This window comes from Pagrus pagrus, assembly GCF_965226575.1.
Source record: "Pagrus pagrus genome assembly, chromosome: 14".
Classification (NCBI taxonomy): domain Eukaryota; kingdom Metazoa; phylum Chordata; class Actinopteri; order Spariformes; family Sparidae; genus Pagrus; species Pagrus pagrus.
The window spans coordinates 12,357,788-12,372,876 of record NC_140198.1 but is presented as its reverse complement, the minus strand read 5'-3'; the positions used below and the strand labels follow the sequence as shown (position 1 = coordinate 12,372,876).

Sequence of the window (15,089 nt, the reverse complement as noted above, 5' to 3'; positions counted from 1 at the left end):
CTCGGGTTTGTTTTGTTTTTCTTCTTCCTGACGGGTTCCTGGAAAGCGCGTGACTGCCCGACCACGTGGTGCGCCTCTGGGCCAATAGGAGCAGAGCTCGAGACTGGTGAAAACATCTTGTACAATATAGCACTTTTCTTAATAAACACTGCTGCAGTATTACAGCAGCGTCCCAACAGGACCTCTGGGCCATATGGACTTTATAATTACATTATTAGGGCCTTTACAAATACCCAGTATCTACTTTAGAAAATGTAGACCATAGATCACAAAGTTTGTAATTTTCATATTGAGTTGCCAGGAATACAATTTTATGAACTGCTGTTATTTATTTATTTATTTATTAATATTCCCCTAAAGTTTGTAGTTTTTCATATTTTATTAGTTTACTATTCAGTTATGTTTTCTGTTAATTCAATTTCCATTTATGTAGGTATAATTGCATTTTTTTTTAAAATAATGATTTCCACTTTACCAGGAATACAATTTTGTGCACTGCTAAAATTTTTTATGTATTATTAACATTCTGCTGGGGATGGAGGTTATATACACATTTGTTAAATTAGTCCAATTTTGTAAGAAATTTGATTTTTGCGTCTTATTCCCAACTTTGGGATGTATGTCAGTTCAGCTGCCATCCCAATGCATCAGTATTTGATGAGTTGGTTATTCTTGGTAAATCAAAATTTGTTGTTAAAACTTAATTGCATTTTTAGACATTTAAAGGTACCCTGTAGAGCCCCAAAAATAACCCCAAAAAAACACCAAAAAACCCAGACGTAAAACCTAAACTAAACCACTAAACCTGACCAGGGACCAAAGAGACAAATTTATTTATTTGGCACCTTACAGACACAACAAAAAAAGGCATTAAGAAGAATGTTTCAATTTAATTTAAAGGACAACCAAAACAAAGGCAATCAAATAAACTGTTACAGATTGAAAAGAAGTAATGTATGTAATTTATTCGAAAGCCACGGCAAAGAGTAATGTTTAAAGGTCCAATTAAGATAGGTGATTTATTGAGACTCATTTCTAACTTACTTTTGATGCTTTGGGTTGGTGGCCGGCCCGACCGTCAACACAAAGCTCCAGTATTTGACGAGTTATGAATATGACTCACCATCTATCTTAACTGGACCTTTAAAGCCCAGATTTAGAGCTGACAGTTTAAGTGGACCTCAGGTATTCAGGAATGTTTATAGAAACTAAAACTAGCTTCACCTTTCTTGATTTTAATCCTGGAAACACTGAGTAAACCTGTCTCAGCTCACCTGAGGGGTCAAATAGATTACCAAGAACATATCCCCACTTGTTTTAGCAACTTTGCGAGGACATTCATAAATATATAACAGTAAACATATTGGTTGGTTACACATAACACTCAGTTCAGCCAGTGGAAAACTGTGAAAAGATAAGTTAAGAGCAATCAACAGCCTGATTCCCACAAATTGACCTACATAGTAAAAGTCTCCATTGAGCTCAGTCCAAATTCTCCAGAGAGGCGTAAAAGCAGCTGTTCCAGGCAGCTCCCACCCCCCTTTCACTGGAAAGAGAAACTCCAGTCACAATGATTATCAATTGTGACAACATAAGAAGAGACAGACAACAAACAAAATGACATAAACATACATGAATTATCTGAGAAATATAGTTGTGGTCGGAGTTTAAGCTTTTAGAGAAAAGAAAGTCAAAAAGAAAGAGGGAGACATCTTTTCTCTTTCAGTTTCAGTATTACTCAAGAGAAATACTTGGAAGGTTAACAGAGTACTGAGGCTGAATGCTGCCTTGTTTCAGGCCAAAACAGCCTCAGCAGAGAACAAAATAACATCATAAGATGCAACTTTCAGAGTAACCTATGACCTCCATCCTGCAGCTGACACATGGTCTGTCTGTCTGTCTGTCAGTCAGTCTCTCTGTCTGTCTGCCTGTCTGTCTCTCACACAGCAGTCCTGCAGGCCCTGCAGCGTTGATCTAACAGTGTTTGAAGACACAGATCACACACACATCAAACAGCCTGCGGAGAGCTCTGCCAGGCTGGCGAGGAAGGAAGTGGATCAGATAGAAGAGAATGGACTGAAATATGTGTGTGTGTGTGTGTGTGTGTGTGTGTGTGTGTGTGTGTGCGTGCGTGCGTGCGTGTGCGTGCGTGCGTGTGTGCGTGCGTGTGCGCGTGTGTGGGTTGTGGGGATTTTGTGCGCTTCTAGTGAAATGAGACTTACAGTGAATTTGCATCCCCAGAGCATCTTGTGGTGTTTACATTTAATAGTGTTATTACTAAAAATCAATTTTTTAAAGTGACTTTCATGCAGATAATGCAAGATGATGTGTGTGTTCATCCTCTGGAGTCTTTTAGCTGACTTTCAATGCTTTCTTTTTCGTTTGACCTATACAAATTGACACAGTGACAGACGGTCAAAAGTGACTTTTATTTCACTTGAACTATTATGAAAAATATACATCACTGATTTAAAAGATGCATATTTTGATAGTTAACTCACGAGGCAAGTGAGGGGGTCCAAAATTGTAACATGCACTTTGTGTTTATGTATATTTGTATATAAATAACTGCATTCTGTATATGTTCTGTAATATATGTAGCTAAGGAGTTTATGAACTTCCATTTTGTTATGCAACCCTGTATTGTATAATGACAAATAAATTACCTTGTACCTTAATTAACGTCTAGATTTATCAGTTTCATTTAGTGTTCTTTGCATTGTCACCTCTTGGGTTTAATCATCAGAAGTAGCTTTTTAATAATGCATTCACCTCATAATTAAAGACATATTTCTTTCTTTTCCATGATACATCACCTGCTTTTAACAATGAAAAAGTACAGATATCAGTATTGATATCAGCGATCATGGCCCTGGTATTACTTGGTATAAGACTGAAATCAAATTTTGTGGTATGGCCCACCCCTATCAGCACTTCCTACTGGTTTTCTGCAGATATTGTTTAGTTTTCATTCTGAGTTATGTGATGTCCTCAACATTTGGAGTGAGGGTGCAAATACTACCAGTTCTGAGAAAATTAGGGACTCTGGTGATTTAGTTCTGCTCTTCTATAAATAACTAGGGACTTGAGAGATTTAAACCAGAGATATCTTGATGTTTACACTCTATACTGAGTCATGCTTCAAAAACACTACATTTCCTACAATCATTAGCCTCTTTCATCAGACCCTCTCTGTCTTGTAAATACTCACATCTTCTGAACTCAATGATCACAGTTTGCATTACAAACCTCCAAATATATCCTATTTTTCACCTTTGGGTACAGTTTATACACCAAAATAATCCAAGATAAGCTTTCAACCACTTTACATGGTCTTCATTCAGTAAATGGACCTGGCTTTGGGCTACCTAAACTCAGAGCTTTCGTCATGTGATTGTGAGATTGTCTTCGGTGTCAGATATGATTGGACAACTTGATCCTGAGCCTTGTCCATTCACTAAATAAAGACCGTGAGATGTGGTTGAAAGCTCTGAAAGCTAGTAAGTGTGCCTTTGAATTTAGACTTTTTATCAGATATCATCATGGTTGTATTCTCAGATTTTAGCCACAGAAGACTTTAACTATTTTCAGCGGTTGAGAACACCTTGTGACGAGTAAACTGACTTTAATTTTCTCTTTTAAATGATGTCTCTGGTTCTGATGTTCTATGATCTTGTTTCAGGAGGCAGTTTATTGAGTTATCCAGATATTTCATTAAGCCTGATTTGTGTAAAAGGCTTAAAATCTCCCCAAAGTTTCCCTTAATTTTTAACAGTTTGCCTTGGGTAACTGTAGTAAAAGCAGCATACATGACCCATATTGCATCAAATTGAGTCACATGTGTGAGTCCCTTTGAATCCTTTATGAGCACTGTGATTGTGTTCTTGCTGCTCGGAAGCCAAGAAGGAGAAGACACAGGGCCCATTATGCATCATAGTAAACAGACTGAAGAGGATGTGCCATGTTGCAGGACTCCTGATTGAAGTCATTGCCTTGAAAGTTTTACAATCCTGATTATTAAAAAAGGCTTTCCAGGAAAAGTCCCCTGGAAATAACACAATATATTTCACAGCATTTAAATCATTAAATGATTAAACAATCCACAGTCTTAAATCTGAGAAAGTGGGAGTCCATGGTCCATTGAACACCATAGACATGAAAAGGCTTGAGAATGATTTGGGATTTCATAACTGGAGCCATCACAGTAACAAAGCTACAGCTTGTTTTCAGTTTGACTGCATGGAATTGATTTATACATCTGCAAACCAAGATTTTTTTAAATCATCCATTGGAACAACTGTGGCAGGAGTTTATGGGAAGTCAACAACCAACATTAGCGTCCTGTTTGTGACATATTACTTCATAACCTTCCCTTTTCTTCCCACTCCAGTGAAAGAAAATTGAACTTCAAATGAATGAACACAAGCAGAACGAAATCAAGCAAGAAAATACATTTCACATCTCCTGTGCTCAGAGGCAGTACATTTTCTTCTGTGAAATTATTGATAAACAGGAAATAAAGCCTGAATACCCGGGGTAAATCAGAGGCCGACTGACAGACTTTTTCCGCCTTTTCAAAAAAAAAAATTTATGGCAAACCATCCAAAGCTTTTATTGTAGTAACAGTCAGGATAATGGACATCATGCATTATAAACAGCTGCATTATTGTGTTTATCAGGCAGATGAAATATGTTGACACGCTTTATTATGCTTGTAGAGCGACAGAGGTTACATGTTGCCAGTCACAATTAATTTTAACTCAATGTCTACTTACACATTTTGACAACTGAAGACTGACCATAAGGACTCTGAGATGCTCTGCATGAAGCTAGTACATTGTGTTAAGATTATTTGTCAAACTACTATTGCTGAGGTCAAGAATGAACTGCAGAACAAGTACCTGGTTTTATTTTGCTGACATTTACTTTAGTAGGATTATTTTACTTGTAATATAGTATTTTTACACTGGTGTATACTTTTACTTAGGTAAAGTATTTAAATACTTTGTCCACCTATTGAAAAATATGCAGGCTGTACCTTTAATTGGTGTCATTTAAGCCAATTGTCTCTTATCTTTTTACGACTAAACTTCTCAATCATCATTTTTAATGATTAAAAGTATCCACAAGATGATTTTGAAGTATGAAAAGTTCGTTCTGACCTTGGAAAAAGTAGCTTGACTGAACAACACCATCTCAATGTCCATTTATTAGGTTTGTGCCCAGAGCTTTCAACCACAGAACAGTCTTCATCAGTGGGTTCAGCCAGCTCAGTTCCCACGCAGACAGATCTGCTGAACTGACTAAATCCACTTTCAGAATTTTGTTTTCAGAAGTCGAACATGAACATGGAAAAAATTCTCTGCTCAAGGTGCAATAACTAGGCTTTTCCGTAACTTTCAACCGCATGGCACTGTTTTCATCATGCTTAACCTTTACGCCTACACAGATGACTCAAACACAGAAGGTGCTATGGGTGACATCATGTCAAAAGAGTAAATCCATCCAGAAAAGACAACTGAAAAGCTAGTAAATGGACCATTGAATCACTTTACAGCATATATATATATATGTCCAGCTGCTAGAACTATTCGACTGCTCTACACACAGAAGCTGCTGATTAAAACCTTGAATTTTAAAAAAAAGTCAGCTGTTCAGAACCGAAGATAAACAGCCTTCATTTCACCTCCATTGAGACAATTTCATCAGATTAAAGGGTTGTGGCCTTTCTCACATGACACAATCACATTATCCATCAACTGAAGCCCTTTGGAGTCACAAGGATTTAATTTGACAACAGTTAAATAAAGTTTTTTTGAATGCAAAAATCCAGTGTTTTAAATTAGTGCTAAATAAAACAAGGCATTCTCAAAGTCTAATGAGGATAATCAACAGTCAGTGGTTTCATGGCACGTCATCACATCTTTTTTAGCACTTGCCATTTCTGGAAGAGTCCGAATCCAACTCTCCATGTGTGTGTGTGTTTTTTTAAGATTACAATGCTTATTAAAAAAGCAGGATCTACACAAGGCTTTTGTGTCATCACCAGCAGCAGCAGAGGCAGCAGCAGCAGCAGCAGCAGCAGCAGCAGAAGCAGCAGCAGCAGCAGCAGCAGCAGCAGCAGCAGCAGCTCCATGGATCTGTCCTCTGCTTTTATTTGGTCCAGTGTGAAAGCTTGTTGGCTCCATTCCCCGAAAAAAATTCTTTCCGCTGGATTATGCAACAAAAGCAGCAGGAAGGGGAGAGATAATGAAACAGTCTGATGAAAGGGGCAACAGAGCATAGCACCAGTGGCCACTAGCATGAGTCACTGAATAATGATTTTAATTTACAAATGAGATCTCCTCGGTACAGTTCACGCCAACAGTGAGTCCATAAACAGTCTTTAAAATGTATAGGTGGTAATAGCAGTGCTGCAGTTATTTTTGATTATATGACTGAGTGCTGGTGTATGTACCTAAAGGCAGAGTTACTGCACTGATCTCTATCATATCTCACAGCTGTTAAAGCATTTCGACTGTCTCGTCATGCTCTCACTCCTGGTTCTCGAGTGTTTCTTGACTTCTTTGCAGGATCCTTTATTTACACAGACGAGTACAAGTGATCTAAGACTGGCACTCATAATAACTGATGTTCATTCACACCAACAGCAGCTAAAAAAACCCCAGTGAATTCACGTTCTACTGAGATTAAATATTCGCTGGTGTTATCTATATTTCTCTGCCTGTTTTCTTGGCAAAGAAAAGCTGCCTGCATCTGAATTGTTTTGGAGGAATCTACTAATTAGCATTAGCAATCAATCCTCACCTCGATACTGCAAAATGTTTCATATATCTGTCACTGGCACAGAAAACGAAGCAATCAGCGAAATCAAACTGGCATGTGGACAGCAGTGTTTTAGAGTTTAAGACTTGAGTTGACTTTGATACCTATTTGTTTTTCAGTTTGACAGTGTATGCTTGGTTATTTATCATTGTATTATATTGTTTTGGATGTGTTTTCAAATATACTGGAGACTTCTCACAAGTCAAACTGTACATTTTAGTACCCTAATAAAGACATTTTCTGCCTGAAAATCCAGCAGGAGATTTCCTCGAAGACTTTAGATGTGTGCACATAAGAGCTACAATTACCCAGAAGCCCTCTCTCTGCTTCCCTACATATAGACGTTTGGGAGTAACTTTGCTGAAGCATGTTGTGGCCAGGTCATAGTTCAGTCTTGATCCTGTGCATCAGGTCTCTCTGGTCCACCATGTCCGTCTGTCTGTTCCAGCGGTGGTAAGCCAGCAGGGCAATGTTCTTGGCCGCCACTGAGCTCATCTCCATGGCGCTGCCGGCCAACTCGATGCCGTTGAGGTAGTAAAGATTGGGGTGGAGCTCCACAGGTGGCAGTCCTAGGGTGCTGCCGTAAGAGGGGTAGGCCTGCCACTCCGTCACCTGCACTGAGTAGTATGACCTAAGATTGAGAGGAGGAGTAAACGAGGACAGTTGTTTTACTCTTTTCAAAAACAATGTTGGTGATCTTTACTTCTCATCTGGTGTCATCATCAAAATTGCCTTGGTCCAATAATTTTGTTTTTGACCGAAAGCCTCGAAAACTAAAGAAATTCCAGTGCCATCTGCAACTTTTTATCAAACATATTCTCGACTAAAGGTAGCGATATTAGCAAGAGTGGTGTAAAGAATCCATAGTCTTGTGGTTTCCCTCTTTGGAGGCCGAGTACAGACTATCGCTACCTGGTAGCATGAAGAGGTGTTTCCTCTCACATAAGTGTGACACCTAAGAGCTAGTTGGCCTGAAGTAGTCTTTGCTGCATGTTCAAGTGCAGCTTTTTGGCCGAGACACAGACAACGTGAGGCAACAGTTTGCCTTCATTGCCACTAGTTCTCTGATGTCAGTTGGGTGTGTCTGGGAACATGGTAAACATTACCACTTTTTACATTATTACTTTCTAAACACCAACATGTTAGCACATTGACATTTGCATTTAGCTCAAAGCACCAAGAGATGCTAGAATGGCTGTAGACTCTTGTTATACATAATTTTGCTGTCTTATTTAACAAAATTATGCATTAATGACAATGACAGACAGACAGGAAGTGACTGACCTGAAGAGCGTTTTAAGTTGAGCCTTGTCCAGAGGTTGTGATGAGAACACTTTATAGACTCCGGCCTCTTGTGGCTGCTTACGCCGGAAGCCTGCCGAGATGTTGACGGGACAAACACTCGCTACGCTGTTGAAAAACACATCGGGCGTCTCAGTTGTCAAGACGCTGGCGAAGGGGAACAGGCGGGGGTCCGGGAATCCAAAGAAAGAGGTGTTGAGGTAACCATGGACAATGGTTGCTACAGTGCTGTGATAGGCGCCGGTGAGCTGGTCAAAGGGAGGGGTGAAACCTTGGAACTGGACTCCGGACATGACACTTTCCTGGAGCGGCGTCGCCAACACGACAATGTCATATAGCTCTGATTCGGTCCCGGCTGCTGTGGTGTAGCTCAGCTGGTACTGGGGCGCCTCAGCTATGGGGAAAATACACAAAATCAACACTTTACGACATGATTCAGACACAAAATTAATCTATATCAGTCCACTGGTATATACTGTACTGGCAGATATTATCAGGAATCATTCAGCACATTTCTCATGTCTCAAGATGTTCATGCCAACAGGCAAGTGTTGATGCACTGGAATGATAGACTGCATATCTATGGCAGGACAAAAGGAAAAGAAAATCTGTTCTACACAGATTGTAAATGACGGTATGAGCATGCAAGAAGATACAGAGCCATCATGTACATATGAAACATGGTTTTTCATACCTAAGCCAACGTAATTCACATACATCATAGTTTAGAGGAAAGAATCCTTACTTATATACTCTCATACTATGATATAAGATCAGTTTGACATCCTGAATGCATTATTAGAGTTTTACTGATTAATTATGTCCTTGATGAACCCTAAACATAATCGGGATCACTGAGTTTTAATAGATGCCTATTTCTGAACGTATCGGACTTCATTGTAGTGCTGCTGTAATGTCTCACTGGTTTGCTGGTTATCAATGGAAATGCGAAAAAACAAATATCAATCTTTTCTACGTCAAGAACTAAATGAAACTGCAAAGGAGGTGATACTGAACAGTAACCATCAGTTGCTCAGATAGGTAGATTAGTTGATTTCAGTCCACAAAAATTCCAAATTAATTGAAACAAAGCTTAAACGAAACATTTGGGTTATTTGAGTAGTGAGGCTTGAATGGAAATTAGAAAATGTTCTGACGGTCATAAGCATCAGAAACATGGGAATTTCACAGATTCTTCGGGCATTATCAAGCCTGTATTAGATGTTACATGACAGAGATGACAGACATGGGGAGCACTCAAAATTCAAGGTCGCAGGACACAAAGAAAGACATTTTTTTAAATTATCTCCTGGAAAAAAGAGAAACCGTAATGAAATAAATGTAGAAAGTGTAGATGGTTAAAAAAAAATAAAAAAGGTGCAGTGACGATAAAGTTGAATCTAATGCAGTTGCTATGAAAGTCGTGGCTTTTCTTTACTTCCATATTTGTGTTGACCCTCAGTGGTGCCACTTTTCACTGACGTACATCCAAAATGTCTCAGTCTGTTAAATACTGTGACTTCTGACATGATCCCACTCAGCAGACATCGTTAAGTACCTGAGTAGACCGGGGAGACGGAGTTGACTTGTGCTTGCAGCAGGTTAGCGTTGGCCATCTTCAGCAGGCCAGAACACACCAGCTTGTTGCCGCCTTCCACCGCCCACAGGTTGTTCTGGGCACCAGCTAAAGACACAGCGCCTGCAAGACACATACATTCTCACAACAGAGCCAAGTGCTATAAACCAATTATCAGCTGCCCACGCACTTTCCTGTTCTCTCGCTCCCACAGGCCACCCCCTCCTCTCACCTTGCTTTCCTCCCTTCTATTCTCGACACCCCATTCCTCCCTTCCTACATCTCTTTTCTTTTCCTTCCTCTTCCTTTCCTCTCTTATGACCTACATTGGCACAGACGTAGCTGTTCGGCTCATAAATGGCCCTAATTTCTAATGTCTCTTTCCTCCTCATTGCGTCCTCGCTCCCTCCTCTTCTGCTCACACTCATCTGACCTACAAAGGCGGGGATGCTGACGTTCTGTCCGTAGTTGACCCTCATGACAGGCGCGATGACCTCATCGATGAAGCGCTGCGACACGCCCAGCTCCAGCAGCGAATCAGACAGTGGCCTCCGGGTCATGTTGATGAAGCCACTCCCTCCCAGAGAGTCCAGCAGCTCCTCCACCGAGCTGAAAGCGTAGCCGTGAGCCTGGTACTTGTAGATCCTATATTACACACACAAAAAAAATACACAAAAATGGTTCATTGTCAATTTTTGTTGTAGAATGCAGACAGATTTATAAATTGATGTACACTAATAAATCTGCTTTCCTCATCCCATCTGAAAGTTTTAATGTCACAAACTTTTTAGCAATTATTTGTGCAAAACAAAAAAGATACAGAGATGCTGGAGGGATATACAGGCTCACTGTTGTTGATTTAGAGAGAAAGCAAGAAAGTGAAACAGAGATAAATCACTTCCTGCGGGAGGAAATAGAGGTTCAGTGAACGGCTAAAGCGGAGGTGTAAAGTGCAAATCTGAGCCTGGTTCATGTTTCAAGCAAAAACAAAAACAGGATTGCAGCAATAGATTTGTGAAAAGATGTGTTGGCCAGATATAATCTTATTTTCGTATAATTTTGTTGCTGAAGATGAAGTCAGCTGATGTTTCATTACAGCAGCACTTCAAAATTTCAGGCAGATGATTGTCTGTATTTTTACCGACCTAATGCTCAGTCGAGGTTTTGCAGAGATTATGCCTGCAGGCGTTCCCAAATAACAAATAGCTCAGCATAGGCTTTAATCATTGACTGCAACGCTGGGAGGCGGTGTTGTGCATTCATTCTGCACCTGAACTAATTGTTTTTAAAGCTTAGTGGGGGCAAAAAGAACCAGAAATGGCTTTGCTGGATCAGTAATGCAGTCTGGCATCATTAAAGGTGAAAAATACCGAGACATTCTCAGACCAGCTCTTTGTTTTCTTCACCGATATTGATAGTCCACCTTATGGTCTTTATGACTTGATTATAATTAACAAGCATACATTTGTGACAAGTTTTTGTGCATAGTTTTGTACAGTGCGTCCTGTATGTTCTTTTTTGTATAACTTTGTATGTTGTTTTTACTCTTTACTGTTTGTTATTGTGTATGTCTCTGTTATGTTTTAAGCAAAAATGACCCACATGCAAGTTGCAGTTGCAGTTGTAAAACAAAAGGCGAGCTTTATTAAAATAAAGCTGAGATCCACAAAACAAAGGGCTGGCAACAAAACAGGAATACGAGAGAGCACAAACGAAACAATCCAGTACAGACCTAGGACACACATGGTAAAACATAAGGAGCAAAAGAGAACTGGGAAACAGACGAACCAACTATGAGTGAAGGAAAAACACAAACTTCAATACACAAGGTTGTAATGAACAAATAAAACACAGGTGAACAGGAAAAAGGGCAGGAAAAAGACAAAGAAAGGGAAAGAAAAGCAAAGCATGACAAATGAGGAGAGAACCTACAAAATAAAACAGGAAATGACTAAAACAAAAACAAAAACCATGACATTATCTGCCGTGACCTGCCAAGGGACTATAGGTGCTGATTAGTGCAAAAACAGTGACGCCAAAAACATGTGGGAGGAAGTATGAAGCAGACCAGTCACACATTATTTTGACGAGGCACAGGTAGATGTGGGGCCCCTCCACGCGCTAACACAGAGTCAGACATATCCCACAAAGGCTGACTCAGGAGCATGAATCAGTGTTCAGCTGCATCACAGCAACATCCTGTCAATAACCTAGCATGCCAAGCAGCTGGCATGAGACTAAACAACAAACTGGGCATTCAAATTTCTGGCTTACCTCATGAATTTCTCCATGATTTCCTCCACCCACATCTGCAGGCGTATGAAGCTGATGCCATAGCGCCACCACAGCCGGAACAGGTCCAGCAAATACCAGTCCGTCTCCTCCAGAATCACCTCCTCGCCGTTAAACACAGCCGTCTTACCCGCCACGCTGCGACGATACTTCAAACCTTGAGGGGTGGACACATGCAACACAGAAGACAAACATTCACACAAATACACACAGGGAGGAATTTCATATCGAGGATGTTTTGAAGTAATGTCTCTAACAGTAATGATGTAACACTTATCCAGTTCATTTTTTTCTGTGGAAATCAAAGGACTAAAGATCAGCACATTTTTAAATAAAAATATAACTTCTTTGTCTCTGAAACTGTCTGAGCTTTAATATCTAGCTAAAATGCACCATAATCATATGTAGATATGTACACGTGTTTGTGTTTGCTGCATAAACCGACCCAGCACTTTGACAAACTCCTGCATGTGGAGGTTGAGGGAGTGAATGATGGAACCTCCAGACTCGTAGTCATGGTGATTGACAGTAACGGTGGCAAGACGACCTCCGACCTCCCCCTTCTCAAACACGTCCACGTGGACCTCCGGGCCAAAGTGCTGCCGCAAGAAATGGGCCGTGGCGCTGCCTCCTATCCCTGCCCCGACCACCGCTGGAGCACAGAGGATCAGAAACCAAAAAGTGAAATCAGAGTGTGGTTTGGAAGTGAAATGACCTTAAAACATACAGAACTGTTTATATTAATGTGAGGCTTCTGGGTATTGGAGTATTTTCACCACTGGAAATTTCCATTGAAGGGTTTAGATTTACAGCACCCTTCAATACAGAATCATCGACTATGAATATTTAACTTCTTATTCTTCCTTTTTTTTTCTGGACAAAGGCCAATAATCGGTCTACCCTTAATATGAAAGTACATGTTAAGTTTTATGTCTTGGGTTCGTGAAAGTATAAATGTTTCATGTGATCCTGATGCCATTTTTGGATAATATAAACTATGGTATACAAGATAACACAACAGTATCACAGAGCAGCACAGGAAACTGAGTGTTGGATATCAGATCTGTTATCTCTATTGAGTTTGAAGACAGACCATCGTTAAAACACTCACAGCCTCGTACAACACAGTAATACTCGAAAATGTATGCTGGTCCTCCCTCCCTGAGACCAGAACACCAACAAACTCACAATGTGCATTTACAAAGATTATTTTTTTCACACTCCTTAAACATTAAATCTGGCACACAATCCTCTGCACTACAGCATTTATATGACAGTTTGATATCTGTTAGTCATTCCTATGGTTTAAAACTTTCTCTGTCCTCTCAAAGATGTTGGATTGTCGAGGTGATTAACTGCTCAGGAACGTGATTTTTCATAGATATGAGATGCTTATCCACCAAAAGCATTGGTTCATCTGGAAAGAATGAAGCATTGCTGTATATTTTATGTTATTATATATATATATATGTTGGTTAGAGATTGTTAGCAAGACCCCATAGTGGAAACCATTAAATTAAATAAAGGTAATTCTCAAAAAACAACACAAACACTATGTGTAGGTATGTGTTGGTGTGCTGTGATCAGGTGCACACAAATGTTGTCAGGTGACAAAGTGAGAGGAAAGAGGGAGGGCACACAGGACCATTAAACTCTAGCTGACTGCCTTATTATTTTATCTTCATTACCTACATACCCTCTTTGGAAAAATAAGGCAAGACATCATTTGTAAAGAATAATAAAAAGGAAAAAAAAAAAAATAGCATCACATCCAACTTAGATATCTTTCTAAATTTAGCTAATAGAGCTAACAAAATATAGCTTCCCACAGAAATACATGTATCAAACGTCACTAACTTCATGGGAATTTGCTAATTAAATCTCTTTTCATTAAAACACAATCCCACAGAATTAGCTAGCTTAATGAACATTATCATATCTCATTCAAACTGACGTTAGCTTAATGCAGGCTAACGTTAGCTAAACTTAACGGCCGGCTCTGATGTTTTAACTCTCTTTTCTTGCCTATTTTAGAAGGCGGAGCTCCGTCGACATGAGCGGATCCCGCCGGGTCTCCGACAGCCGACCAGGCTGACAGCACGACGACGAGCATCGGGAGGAGAGAGCCGCCCATTGCGGCGACAGAGCAGAGATAACCGGGGATGAGAGGTGGCTAGCGGGTGCAGCGACAGTTCACAGTTAAAGCTGGCGTTAACTCCTCCCTTTCTCTTTCATTCACGCGGACTCTGAGTTCATAACGAGGTCATTTACATGTCTGTGGACTCTAGTTTGCGTTTTAAGCGGGTTCGGGTCGGGATGCTGCACAAAAGACAGCTCGATCATGATGATGCAGATCAATTCACCAATGAATGATCCACGTCCGGCAACATCACGTGATGTCAGAGACCGTCACGTTTCGACCAATCATTAATGTAAAGTCTTTTCCTAGGAAGGCGAAGGAATGACCCGCCCTACTCTGCCTCTAATTGGCTAGTACTGCTTGCCTTCTTTGTTTGGGTTGGTTAGCTTTAGGCATGAGGAGTGATGATTGGTTAGGGTAGATCAGGTTAAGCCAATCAGAGGCACAATAAGGCGGGTCATACCTTTGCTATCCTAGTCTGACACTTACAAAGTTCCATGCAAAGGGCCATGCATTCATACATTTTATTTCCTCCATTTTACCTGATAACGAGTTAATTTCATTTGTTTTCTTGAGATCTCAAGTTATTATCTCGAAATAACAACTGCCGTTTTCCCGAGATAATGGGATAATTTTCTCGAAATCTCGAGATAACGAAACTTTGTTATCCCGAGATAGCGATATAATTAATTCGAGATCTTGAGCTGTTGTAAGTGTAAAATTACTGTACTGTACTGAATTAGTTTTTGATGAATGGATGAATGAATGTTACAACAGCTCAAGATCTCGAATTAATTATATCGTTATCTCAGGAAAACAAAGTTTAGTTATCTCGAGATCTCGAGAAAATGATCCCGTTATCTCGGGAAAACGGCATTTGTTATTTCGAGATAATGACTCGAGATCTCGAGAAAACAAATGAAATTAACTCGCTATCACAAGAAAACGAAGGAA

General features: G+C 40.0%; 1 protein-coding gene across 2 annotated transcripts; it reads right to left on the bottom strand.

Annotated features, from left to right (window-relative positions):
- Nucleotides 1-4,596: 4,596 nt before the first annotated feature.
- Nucleotides 4,597-14,389, bottom strand: pcyox1l (prenylcysteine oxidase 1 like). 2 transcript variants are annotated; one of them, XR_014624150.1, is made up of 8 exons: nucleotides 14,021-14,389; nucleotides 12,441-12,647; nucleotides 11,978-12,152; nucleotides 10,137-10,348; nucleotides 9,686-9,826; nucleotides 8,110-8,521; nucleotides 7,134-7,456; nucleotides 4,597-6,210 (listed from the first exon to the last, which is right to left on the bottom strand). XR_014624150.1 is itself a non-coding variant. In XM_084374241.1 (7 exons), the coding sequence occupies exons 1-7, from the start codon at nucleotides 14,127-14,129 to the stop codon at nucleotides 7,207-7,209; spliced, it is 1,506 nt and encodes a 501-aa protein (XP_084230367.1). In that variant the 5' UTR covers nucleotides 14,130-14,388; the 3' UTR covers nucleotides 4,597-7,206. The 2 variants fall into 2 exon arrangements, 1 of the variants encoding a protein (XP_084230367.1); XM_084374241.1 differs by having other exon boundaries at nucleotides 4,597-7,456; nucleotides 14,021-14,388.
- Nucleotides 14,390-15,089: the final 700 nt, after the last annotated feature.

What these genes read in the sequence shown, in the direction of transcription:
- pcyox1l (XM_084374241.1), bottom strand. Translation starts at nt 14,129, where the DNA reads ATGGGCGGCTCTCTCCTCCCGATGCTCGTCGTCGTGCTGTCAGCCTGG. An exon ending in CAGCATCCCCGCCTTTGTAG is followed by an intron (nt 9,827 to 10,136) that starts GTCAGATGAGTG and finishes TGTGTCTTGCAG; the next exon opens with GCGCTGTGTCTTTAGCTGGT. An exon ending in CGTCTCCCCGGTCTACTCAG is followed by an intron (nt 8,522 to 9,685) that starts GTACTTAACGAT and finishes TTTTCCCCATAG; the next exon opens with CTGAGGCGCCCCAGTACCAG.